At 58.2% G+C, this 12,916-nt stretch overlaps 1 protein-coding gene across 1 annotated transcript in view; it reads left to right on the top strand.

Moving 5' to 3' along the window:
• Positions 1-6,426, top strand: part of NFAM1 (NFAT activating protein with ITAM motif 1) — a 35,181-nt gene extending 28,755 nt beyond the window's left edge. Inside the window, 2 exon segments of the mRNA XM_047743180.1 lie at positions 3,558-3,644; positions 4,914-6,426. Coding sequence (XP_047599136.1) covers positions 3,558-3,644; positions 4,914-4,973 — 147 coding nt within the window. The 3' untranslated portion in view covers positions 4,974-6,426.
• Positions 6,427-12,916: the final 6,490 nt, after the last annotated feature.

Here is a 12,916-nt window from a genome sequence, read left to right as displayed (position 1 = left end):
CGTTGCAGGGAGGTCTTTCCTGAGCTCCCCTTTAAAAGGGAGAGCTTCGGGAGGCTCAGCGGGTTAAGCCACTGCCTTCAGCTCAGGTCATGATCCCAGGGTCCTGGGATGGAGCCCCACATCAGGCTCCTTGTCCAGCAGGGAGCCTGCTTCTCTCTCTGCCTCTGCCTGCCTCTCTGCCTGCTTGTGCTCTCTCTCTGACAAATAAATAAAATCTTAAAATAAATAAATAAATAAATAAATAAATAAATAAATAAAAGGGCGAGCTTCCCACCCCCTCAGGACCCGAACCGCCCTGTCTTCCTTCTCATGTTCTCCGCAGCCCTAATGTCCCCCCTTACTTCTGTGATTGTGTTTGTCCCACACAGAGCAGGTGCTCAGCATTCAGGGCCATGGAGGGCCCTTCCTCCCTTCCAGATGCCAGGGTTTCTGCGGGGTCTCCGTGCTGGGCACAGAGTAGGCACTCCGGGGCACACGTGGGACATCAGCTTCGTGGTGTCGCTCTCCCTCAGGGGCACTTGGACTCCTCCCCTCAGCTCTGCTCCGGCCTTGGCCGTCCTGTTGCTTTGTTCTTGCTCGCTGCCGCAGGCGGGCCCCGCTGACACACCACCGATGCCTTCTCTTCCCACCGGGCAGCCTCCAGGGGCTCCCTGCTGCCAGCCTTCTGCCCTGGCCCGAGCAGGGACAGCTACCCTGGCCCGACCTCCCCAGACTCCAGTCCCTCCCCAGTCCAGGCTGCTCCCTTCAGACGTGCCAGGACACTACCCTTCTTCTGCCCCGAGGGGCGCTCCTTTCCGAACAGCTCCCCCAGATCGCACCCGTCGGCCCCCGCAGTGCCTTGTACAAGTATCTGTGCAGGAGCCCACGAGAGTGCCCCTCTTGTGTTTCCTCGGTCGGGGGAGTGGCAGGTCTTACAAGGGCACCAAGGTCTAGAACCCTCAGAGTGGTGGCCTGTGGCAGCTGACTTCGGCTTTGGCTTCAGCGGGGCTAGAGGGAAGCTTTGCCGCTGACTTCACACGTCTGCCAGGGCTGACAACCGTTTGGGTCAGCACTGTCGCCCACGGAGCGGCAGGAGCCAACAGTCTTGGAGGGCAAATCGTGTCCCAGGCAAATCGCCCTAGCCCAACACAGCCCAGCCCAGCCCAGCCCAGCCCCAGCCCAGCAGAGCCCAGCAAAGCACAGACTAGCCCAGCACAACACAGCACAGCCCAGCCCAGCCCAGCCCCAGCCCAGCCTGGTACAACACAGCCCCCCGCAGCCCACTCAGAGCCCCAGGCAGTCCTCTGGCAGCAAGCGCACCCTGAGGGAGGCAGTTCCCATCACCACCAAGGAAGGCTAGGAGGGTCCAGCACAGGGCCTCAAGAGGGTGTCCTGTTGACAAGGCAGCGGCACGTCACAGCCCAGAGATGTGGGTCACACCCTGAACGCAGTCACAGCCCGGCAGGTCAGACCTTGTCCAAGGCTTCACTCCGCAGCTGCTAATCGGCCCGCAGCCCCTGCAGCCCCCCTGCTCTTGGCCCCACAGCTGCTCCCGCCCTCAGCCTGGCTAACCGCCAGCGTGGGTCAGAGGCCCATGGGGTCCCCGGGGCCCAGAGAGGCCCAGCCCAGTGGGAGCACGCAGAGCTGGGGCGGGAGGCCCAAGTCTCAATCCCGGCCCCACCTCCAAGACGCTGTGTGACCTGGGACAACTTGGAGCCTCTCTAGGCTAATGTGGGACAGGCAGCCTGTGTAAGCCAGACACAAGGCAGAAGGGAACCACCTGTGGGGCCCCAGAATGGCTCCCCAACCAAGGGGTCAGCAAGGAGACCTTTCCCTTCACTGGCCAGACACATGAGCAGACCCATCTACAGCTAGGAGGGGTGCCAGCTCCGTGGAGCTCCGGGTCCAGGCGGGCAGGGGTGGGGGTGCAGGGCTGTCGAGTGACAGATGCCTGGTCTGTGTGCCAGGCTTGCTGGCCGTGGCTGGCGCTCTGGGCAGGCGTTAAGACCCCATAGGCCAGAGCAGACCCTGGACATGGCCTTCTACTGAGGATGGGGCTTCTCCTTCGGGCAGTCCTGCCCGCTTCCCTGCCTGGAGGGAGATCGGAAGCCCCCCTCCCCAAGACCCACCCTCTTTCCGACTGAGGGCCCCTTGAACTGGTCCCCAAGGCTGCGGAGCCATCTCTGTGTGCGATGCCCTTGAAGTGAGGGTCTCCCCAGCGGGTTTTCACGCACTGCTACCTCTCTGCGCCTCCCTCCTCCCCTCCCCACCCCCTCCCCTTGCCTCAGAGCACCACCTGTCTCTCCAGCCTGCCTCGGCAACCCCTGCTTGCCTGTTACCAGGGAAACCACCTCCTTGGCAACCAGCCGGCATCCATATGACACGTACACGCGGGAAGGGAAGGTTCCTGCCTCTCGCTTAGGCTGTTGGTGGCTCTGCTCTGACGACTCCAAGGAGCAGCATTTGCTTGTCGCCCGCGACCCAGGTGCCCGACAGAGTCTGAAGGAGGGTCCAGGCTGGGGCCACAGAGAGGGGAGGGAGGCATCAGGACCCCTCCTTGACAATCATTCAACTGATGATCATTCAGCAATTATTAAGCGCCTACTATTTACGAAGCCCTGTGCTGGGCCCTTCACATGCAATATCTCATTTAATGAGGCTTCGAACCTGCAAGATCAACATGATTATTCCCATTTTGCAGATCAGGAGACGGAGAGAGGTTCAGGGTTGCCCTGGGCTGGGATGTGTCAGAGCTGAGAGCTGAACTTAGTCTTGTCTGATTTCAAAGCCTTGTTCTTTCTACCATCCTGAGGCCTCTGATCAGGCTACTCATAGGGGGGCCAAGAGTGAACATGGCCACAAGACAGGCAACCCCATGAGCAAGGATCTCATAGTTCGTATGGGGCCATTGTCCACATACGCCAAGCAAACTGTCCATTCAGTGACCCAGAGGTGAACCAGGTACAGCCTGATGAGAGACGTATGTGACCCCAGTGGGTGCCTAAGTCATCCGCGGGCACAGGCCAAGGTGGGGTGTCAAAGGAGTCCTAGAGGGGAGGAGGGGTGGCCAGGACTTTCACAGGGGAAGGAGCTTTGGTCCCAGGGGAATGAGGACAGATCCCAGGGGGCCATCCTATTGGAGCCACAGCCACAGTGTCATGGCTGGGGGCTGCTGGCAGCCACGTTCCTGAGGGTCTAAGGACAGGCAGGGACTGTGGGAGCGGACCTGGGCTCCTCCTTTAGCTCCCCAGTAGAAGCATGGAGAGGGCCCACCTGGGCTGAGCACAAGGCTCTAATAGAGCCTCAAGATGGTATGAGGCAGGCGACAGGGGGCCCAGAAAGGGTCGCTTTGAGCAGGCGGGGACAGGGCAAGGAGTCTCCTCGAGAGAGGAGAGCAGGTGCAAAGGTGCAGCGGTGTGGCTGGGCGGGTGGCCGCCCCCTCACAGGCTCTGGCCCAGAGGACTCTGAATGTTCCCTGGGCTCCCGCAGGCAGGGGCGATCCACAGGGAGGCCTGGCTGCTGGGCCACCGTCCCTGCCCTTCAGTCCACTTTCCTCTGACCCTCGCCCTCTCCTGCAGGCCCTACAGTGCGGAGACACTGAAGTCTACTCCTGCATCCAGAACGAGGCCAGCAGGCTGCCGCCCACCCAGAGCCTCCTCTCGCAGGTATGTCTGGGCCCCTCTCCTGGTCTGTGAGGCAAACAGGCCCACAGGAGGGAGCCACCTGCAGCTGAATCCCAGCCCTCTCCCCCTAGGCAGGCGACCTGGTGGTTAGGGGGACTGGAGGGTTGGAAGCCCTGCTCCATCCCTTCCTAGCGGTGCAGCGCTGGCCGATGGGCTCCCTCTGAGCCTGAGCGCCTCCTCCGTAAACCGAGGAACCTCACAGCCCCTCTGCCCCAAGATCTGCCAGGAAGGTTAAATGTCGTCCTGGGACCAGTAGCCCCTTGGGCAGTGTGAGCAGTGTCTACACTGGCCAACCAGGCAGGGCGTATTGCTAGGCTTCTAGCTGTCCCCAGGCTGACACCGGCTAAAGTGTGAAGCTAGGGTCTGGGCTGGTGCCAGCCTGGGCTGGCCTGGTCAGGGCTCTGTTGTCATCATGATGGGGGCCAAGTCGTAGCACCTGATCATGATTCCCTCTTAAACCTCAGTTTGTTCATCTGTAAAGTGGATGAGTAACATTTTTCTGCAAAACCAGCTGCGCTGAATTTAAATGAATTCTGGGTTAAATAATCTACGACACTACAGGAGCCCACGGGTGGTGGGTGGGACCATGGACACCTTGAAAGAGGTGTCAGGAAGTGAGGGGCCAGTACTTGGCCTTCCCCAGCTCAGGGGGCCCAGGCTGGCATTGTTTGTTGACTCTCCTCTTCTCAAAGCCCTTTCTATACTCAGCCCTGAACTTGGCCCTGACTGGAAGCAGGGCTTCCCCAGGCTGAGACCCCCAAGGATGTCTCGGCCATCCTAGTCACTGTCCGCCCTGTGCCGGGCCCTGAGGGTCTGGCCCGGACAGTTGGACGTGGCCCTGTCCTCTGGGAGCCTCAGGTCTGCAGGAAGAGAACGTTGACCTGACAAACAGAGACGTTGGCAGCCCCCTGTGAGGGGTGGGCTGCGGGGAAGCTGGGGCTGGGGGAGGGGGCACTCAGGGCTGCTGAGCCAAACTTGCAAGGTGAGTAGGAGGTAGTGGGGGAGCAGCTGGGGTGGGGGAGCCCCCCAGATAGCGGGGAGAGCTTGTGAAGAGGCCTGAAGGGCTGGAGGGCAGGGAGCAAGTGTGGGTGGCATGGGGGTAGAAGAGGTTGGTGGGGTGGCCGTAGGGACAAGGACAGCCCTTCCTGTCAAAGCCACGCAGGAAGCTATGTGTTAACTTCTGACTAAAACTGAATTAGTGCAACTTTGTTCTCTTCCTATTGTTTTTTCTTTCTTTCTTTCTTCTCCCAGGAGAAACCGCAAAGATTTACGGATGACAGTGAATTTAACATGGTCTATGAAAACCTCTAGAACAGGAACCACTGGCCTATTGGTCTGGGCCTGGATCCGGGGCCCCATGCAGCCCCTCCCTCCACAGGATTGGCCCCACACCAGGAGCAAGGTCCCAGGGGTGCCCCATCACCTCGTCCCCACATTCGAGCCACTTCAAGCCTCGGTCTGCCCCCTACCCCCCCATTCTGTGGCCCAGCCATACCCACTGAGCATCTCACATCTGGCCTTTGCCCGGGCTCTTCCCTCTGTCCGCCAGCCCTCCCTCCATCACCATGGGCCCTCTGGGACCTCCCCATCCCCAAGCCCTCCGCACTTTCTCAGGATCCACAGGCTCGCTCACCGCCAGCCTGCCCTGCATGCAGACTCTAAGGCCAGCCATGGGCAAGGGACCCTTGTCCCTGCTGTGAGCACGAGCATCAGTGGGGACACCTAAAGGACCAATTACACAAATGCCCCTGCCCAGCTGGGTTGAAGGCACAAGGCAGCCGTGCAAGGCGGGGCAGGGGGCTGGGGCGGGGGCGTGGGGGGGTGGGCAAGAAGGGAGCTGCGCAGAGGCTGGGCTGGGCTCAGGGACAGGCCAGGGAGGCGGCTGAGTGGAGGTCATCAGGCTGGGGGCCTGGAGCCAGAGGGCGAGGAAGGAGATCTGACATTCTTGGGACAGGGGACGGGAGATGCTGGCCAAAGGGGCTGAACTGCCTGAAGCGCTCCCTTCCCCCAGCAAGGACCCTGAGGTGGTTTCCCATCAGCCTAGCCATCTGCACTCCATGCTTGGTCACCCCGTCCAGGCCTCAGCTGCTCCTCCTTCCCCAGAGATCCCATCTGGCGTACCTGGACCCCACCCCACTCCTCTCTGGTCTGCCTCCTTCCCCTGGCCCAGGCCTCTGAGGAGCCCTTCTCCCATGATCTAGCTGCAGGACTTGGTGTCTGGGGCTCCTCCAGAAGGTGGACAGCTGCTTGGTGGTGCCAGAGCTCAGGCCCTGTCCAGACAGGGGCCCCTTGGGGCACGGAGCCATTCTGCAGCCCCCAGTGCTCGTTCCTCCCTTTCAGCAGCCCTGCTGGAACCCGTTTCATAGGCAGACAGGGCTGAGGGGTGGGGAGTCACCCAGGCTGCGGGGTTCGGCTCCTTCCCTCCCCTGCTCTCCCCCACCGCCGCCCCTCTGCCACTGCCTTCTACTCTTTCATTTGTAAAACCCTCCCTCCCACCCCCAGGCTGCCCCAGAAGTCCTTGAGGGGCCCTTGCCCACAAGCATGTACAGAGGTCCATGAGGGGCCCAAGGCACAGGCCCTGACCCTGGCCCCCGAGCAGTACTGGGTCACCCAACTGTGGGCATCCAGATAAAACATCTACAGGATGCAGGTGCCTGGGGGGCACAGTTGGTTAAGAGGTTAAGCCTCTGACTCTTGGTTTCGGCTCAGGTCGTGATCTCAGGGTCGTGGGATCAAGCCCCGCGTCGGGCTCCTTGCTCATTGTGGAGTCTGCTGAAGTTTCTCTCTCGGTCTCCCTCTGCCCCTCCCCCATGCGCTCGCTGTCTCAAATCAATCAATCAATCTTTAAAATAAATAAATAAAAACCTGCATGGGATCACGTCCCTCCTCGTGCTCCGCTGTTCCCACCGTCCCCAGTTCCCCACCTCACTGGGAACGAAATCCTAACCCCTTCCCGAGGCCTGTGAGGCCCTTCAGGACCAACCTGCCACCCTTCTGCACACGTAGCCACTGCCCCCATAGTGGCCGAGTCTGGCCGGGGGCAAGACGGGGAGGGTGCTGAGGTGTCCAAGGGGCAGGCAGAGAGGCAGGGAGAAGAGAGAGGAGGGTCAAGCTGGAGGGGTGGGGTAAGAGATATCCCGGGACTCCCAGTGTGGAGCGAGGATGATGGAGCACCTGTCCCTTCACCTCCAGGGCTGAGAGCCCCACGAGCTGGTGCAGGGGTGGGGGGCAGGGGTGTGGCAGATTCCCGCAGGGGGAGCAGGGGACAGTAGGGAGGAGAGGGCTTCGAACTGAGCTCCTTGAGGGCAGGCCTATGTGGACTCTGGACTCTGAGCAGGCGAAGGAGGGAAGGACGGAACTTGGGAGCCCTGTAGGGCTGGGGGCTGCTGAGCTTTCTGGAACCCCAGCTCTGCCTCCCAGCAGCCGTGCCCTCCTGAACCCTGGTTGCGGGGATAATCGAGACCTCTCAGAGCGGCTCAGAGAAGACAGATGGGGAACTCTCTGCTCAGCGGGTGTGCATTTTCCTCTCGGCTTCTCCTCCAGGAAAAACAGGCGATGGCAGAACAGTGCGGAGGGGGTTCACTAAACAAGGGGCCCCGGGATCTGTCGCCCCAACGGGGAGGAAGATCTGAAGAGGAACAGGACAGGCCCTGGTGAGGGGAGCCTTAGACCCGAAGGCTGGATGGCAGCATCCCCAACGGTGGGTCCCAGGCCTAGGGCCGATAGAAGTCCCCTGCGGTCCCGGAGGGCCAGGCCCTGGGCACCACTCCTTCCCACCCCGACCCTGCCCCAAGGTACCCCCCCTCGTCCCCTCGGAGGGGCAGTCAGGCCTGGCCAGGATTTCCTCCCGGCTCTCAGCAGGGCCTGCCTGCCCTCCCGGGTCACCGTCCGCAGAGCCTCGGGCGCCTGGAACCTGTCAGCTGCTTCCGACACCCTCCACCTCCAAGGGCCTCTCTGGGGCAGCCCCTCAGACGTGGCCTGCACTGCCCCTTCCCTCCAGCTTCAGCCAGCAGCCCCCCTCCTGCTCCTGCTCCGCTCAGCGCTTGCTGGAGAAAATCATCCCTGAAAACCAAGCCCAGGAAACACAAAATAGGTGTGGGAGCAGTGGCCCCTCCTCAACAACAATTTCCAGAGGATTCTGTGGAGCAGAGTTTCCATGGGAACACGTGCACTTCCACACAGAACCTCGGCGGAGCTGGGGTTCCCCCTCACAGCCCAAAGTGCAGGACCAGGGCCCCGGGGGCTTCGGCCCTGCACTGCCACGGTCGCGGCCCCCCACCCTCACCAACCTGAAATCAAGCTACTGGCAAATCTGCCTTTTTCTTTTCTTTTCTTTTCTTTTTTACATTCTAATTTAAAGGCGCACTCCATTCTAAGGATGCCTTTGGGATTTCCAGGATGGATTTTTATGTAGCTCAATAGTTTTCTTGGCAGACTGCTCAGCCGGAAGAGGTGGGCTGTGGCCCCAGCCCAGCTAGGCTGACAAGGCAGCGTCTCTCTGTTCCTCTCCATGCCAGGGGACAACCCTTACCACCTGAGGCGCTTCCTCCCACCCAGATTCAGGCTCCACGTGTCGGGGGCACCAGCAGGAGGCGCTGGACCACCTTCCTCACCAGGCTGCTTCCTTGACCTGCCGTCCTAATTTACCACCTGCGAGCCTTGACAGAGCGCAGGTTGGGTCCCTATCTGCACTCAGTATTTTGCGTGTGTTTATCTAAGCAGGTGCCGCAGATATAACGGGCATCACTCAGGAGGTCAAATTTCTTTTCTTTTTTTTTTTTTTTTTAAGATTTTATTAATTTGACAGGCAGAGATCACAAGTAGGCAGAGAGACAGGCGGACAGAGGAGGAAACAGGCTCCCTGCAGGGGAGAGATCCCGATGCAGGCCTCTATCCCAGGACCCTGAGACCATGACCTAAGCCAAAAGCAGAGGCTTTAACCCACTGAGCCACCCAGACGCCCCCGGAGGTCAAATTTCCTCTCCTGCCAGTCGCCGCCTCCATCCCAGGCCCCTCCAGAGGCCACCCCAGGGTCATTGGGGTGTGTTTTTTTTTTCAGGCTGTTTTCATTGTGTCCACAAACAAATATGCATAAATATGGACATATAAACTCTACAGTGATTGCGGGGGGTTCTGAAAGCTTAAATGGGATCGTTCTGTAGGTGGTGTCTGTGCTGGCTTTGTTCATACAGCCCCACGTGGTGGGGATCTGCCCGTGACAGCGCACCGAAGCTGCCAGACTCCTTAATTACAGCAAAGGATTCCTCAGCACCCAAGGACCCTAATTTACCCAGAGCCCTATAAATGGCCTTTTCAGTTGTTTACAATTTCCAGCCTCACAGAAGGTGCTGCAGGGAACAGTCTTGGACATAATCTGCAGAACTTTCTCTGTGGGAAATGACAGAAAGGACTCGCTGGGGCCCCAGGTGTGGACATTTACTATTTTAGCAGATGCTGTCAAGTAGGCACTCAGAAGGTTTGTACGGGCGGGTTTCCATTCTTTAAGGCTTCTATCTGCACTATCTCATTTAATCCTGAAAACCCCCTGCGAAGTGGGGGGTGGGGGGTTTGTCTCCCCATCTTACCAAAGCAGAAACTATAAGAGAGAGAGGCTGAAGGTCCTGTAGCCCAGAAGGGGCAGCCCTGGGCTGGCTCCTTGTGTGTGGTTTTCGGGCTCCATGGGTCAGATCAGGGAGGGGGAGGGGAGGGGGTTGCACAAAGTGCAGGATTGTTGGGGGGTGGGGAGGGGTCCTCCTTCCCTGCCGTTGGTCTATCTTCTTGAGGAAAGGAAGGCGGGTCTGTAGAGGTTGGTAGACCTGGGCCCGCCCAGCAGACAGCACGCACTGTGGGGCCTGGCTTCAGGCAGCCTAGACATTTGGATCCCTAGACTCCCCTGAAAATTTCTGGGCACAACACGCCTGGAGGTGTGAGCTGCCTCTTGGAAGCTTTCTAATCCGGGATAATGCTGCTGTAATTGACAGTGGTTTGCATTTACAACCCTCTCGTTACCTGAAAATCTCCTCGTGATGGCTGTATCTGGAGAGGGTTTAAGTTTACCACTTTGTGGACCTTGAGGGGCAGAGGAGAACAGACGTTTTCTCTGTGCCCCTTCGCCCACCCCATTCCGATCCCCCAGTGAGTGCCGCAGGCAGGCCCGGGGGCCCCAGGCTGGCTGAGCTCATGGCCTTGCTTCAGGGCACAGCCCTGTACCTGGCTCCCCATGGGAGCCCCAGGTTGATTAGGGGGTCGTGTTTCTCCCCAATTCTCCCTCCTTCCTGGGTCCAGCCCACTCATCTCGTCTCCCTTCAACCCCCTCTCCTGCTGGCCCTTCCCAGTCTCTGCCACCAAACTGATCTTTCTTTCTTTCTTTTTTTTCCTTTTAAAGATTTTATTTATTTATTTGACAGAGAGAGAGAGAGAGACAGTGAGAGAGTGAATACAAGCCGGGGAGTGGGAGAGGAGAAGCAGGCTTCCTGCCAAGCAGGGAGCCCGATGCAGGGCTTGATCCCAGGATCCTGGGATCATTACCTGAGCTGAAGGCAGATGCTTAACCACTGAGCCACCCAGGTGCCCCACCAAACTGATCTTTCGAAAGCACAGATCTGACCATGCCTCTCCCCTCTCAAAACCCTGTATGTAGTACCTTACATTTATTCATTGCAACAAAGGGGCCACGATAACGCAATAGGGGCAAAAACAGGCTTTCAACAGGTAATGCTGGGAGATACGGACGTTCCCATGCAAAAGGATGAAGCCAGACCCCTACCTCACACCCTGTACAGAACCACACAGTGGCTTCCACCATCCACGGGTTGGAGCCTTGACTCTTCAGCCCTGTGCTGAGAGTAGGATAAGAGACAGATGCTTCTGGGGCGCCTGGGTGGCTCAGTCGTTAGGCATCTGCCCTCAGCTCAGGTCATGATCCCAGGGTCCTAGGATCGAGTCCCGCATCAGGCTCCCTGCTCTGAGGGAAGCCTGCTTCTCCCTCTCCCTCTCCCGCTGCTTATGCTCCCTCTGTCGCTGTGTCTTTCTCAGTTGAATAAATAAATAAAATCTTAAAAAAAGAGAGAGAGAGAGAGACGTATGCTTTTGTCCTCATGTTGTCCATCAGCCTCATTTCTGACCCGCTCCCGCAGGCCCGGACACAGCTGCAGTTCACGGAGCTGCAAAGCTCTGAATTGTTCTCCCATTTTCTCTGTCCCAAGGCCCTTCACTCCATTCTTTGCCTGAGGTATTCCTGCTCAAAAGCCACTTCCTCCATGAAGCCTTCCTTCAACCCCCGCCTCCACGGAGCAGTTCCTGCATTTCTCACTGCTCTGACCTCCTTGAGTTGAACCGGGTCACACACACCCGTCCCCCGCAGCAGGCTCTGAACTTCCAGAGCGCGAAGAAGAGGCCACGTGTATCTCCTCAACTCATGGGAGGGGCTCAAGATCCAATTGTTTAAAGAATAAATGAACTTTTACCTTTGCTGGCGATTTTAGTGCCCGTTCTTGCTGAAAGAGGAAGAATGATTTTATTTTCCAGTTTCCAGAAAGTGATCTCTAGGACGTGATCCATTTCACATCGGCGAGAACTGAAACAGACATGGTGCTCCGGCCGCTCGGGGAGAGGGGAGGCCAGGCACGTGCAGGGTCTGGAAAGCTGGAACCAGCCCTCCAGACAGGAGGGGGCAGGCTCTGTGCAGACTGGTTGGAGGCCCAGGCACATGAGGAAGAGAAAGGTGATAGAGAACGAGAGCGAGCAGCGGCCCCGGGCTTCACCTCCCTGCTCCCAAAGCTGTCAGAGGCTCGGATCGATGACACGTGTCTGTGGAACTTGCTTTGGAGGCCGAGAGCCCTGTTCGGGTGGTTCTGTTAATTGATCCCAGAAGCCCCTTGTCACTGCCAGGGGATGCTTTAGCCGGCTCAGCAATGTTCTGACCGCCGTTCCTCACCTCACCAGATGGCCGTTCCTCCCGCCTCAGCTGCCTCGAGCCCTGACCATGTGGGATCTGGGATCCTCCAAGCAGCCAGCAGCACTGATCCCACGGCGGGGAGCAGGGTGGGAGCCCAAAGAAGCCCCTTGGCCAGTTCAGAGCCACCCAGACAATGTCTGGATGGGTAGAGGAGACTCAGGGTTTATAAAAAGTCCTCTACTCTGATCTCTCTGAACTCAGCCTCAGATGCCCCCCACCTGCCTCCAATGGCCTCATGGCCCACTGCCTCTTGCGGGCAGGGAGGCTGAAGTGCTGTATATTGCGGGTGAAGCCAGGACAGCTGCCCCTTGACCCATTAGGAAAAGTCTGGCCAGGTTAGTCCTGGCGGGAGGGAGACTCTGGAACTGAGTGACTAGGTCCAGGAAAAAAAAAATGCTGTCTGTGTTGATACAAAGTGAGCCCTGAGCTCCCACACCTCGGGCCTCCTCAGCCTTGTACAGTGGGTTAACCATCCTGCCTCCTGGGATATAGTAAGGAAGCCGAGAGAGGCTGAGGAGAGTCAACCCCAGACTGGCCTGGTCCCGCGGCTGTTACTCCCAGCCCGCAGCTCAGCGCTACAAGGTACCGCTGTTGTCTCCCCTGGTTCAAGCCTGGAGAGGGAGATCACAGAGAGCTTTAAGATGCTCCAAAAAACAAAAAACAAAAAACAAACAAACAAACCCAACAACAAAAAAAACCCTTGCCCTTGCCTTGGAGGAGGAGGAATGGCTGCTAAAGGATATGGGGTTTCTTTCTGGGGTGATGAAAATGTTCCAGCATAGGATAATGGTAATGGTTCCAAAACCTTGTGAATATGCTAAAAGCCACTGAATCGTACCCTTTAAAATGGTGAATTTTATGATATGTGAATTATATCTTAATAAGACAAAACAAAGCCAGACACTGCCCTATGTCACCACTTTCTGTGTCCCCTGTTCATGACCCCCAGGACAGAGGACTGAGCACACATCACACATGCATGTGCGCGCACACACACACACACACACACACTTCCCCGGGAAGGCACCCAAGTCCACCACCCTCCAGCTCTCCACCCCAGCCTGCCCCCTCCATGTCCTGCCCTTCCTCCCTCCCTCTTACACAAGGGTCTTTCCAGACTCTGACACATGGGAGTTCTATTTCTCTCTGCCTACTGTGTAATTACATGCCTGCTACATTCTTATCCAGAGCGAGGCATTGTTCCCATTTTATAGATGAGAAAACAGAGTATCAGAGAGATGTAGCCTCTTGCCCAGGTCCACATGGGGGGGGGGGCAAGGGGTAAGACCGAGATAGA

Source organism: Lutra lutra, chromosome 8, assembly GCF_902655055.1.
Source record: "Lutra lutra chromosome 8, mLutLut1.2, whole genome shotgun sequence".
Taxonomy (NCBI): Eukaryota; Metazoa; Chordata; class Mammalia; order Carnivora; family Mustelidae; genus Lutra; species Lutra lutra.
Note: the sequence above shows the minus strand (reverse complement) of the source record. Positions and strands in the feature narration are given on the sequence as shown.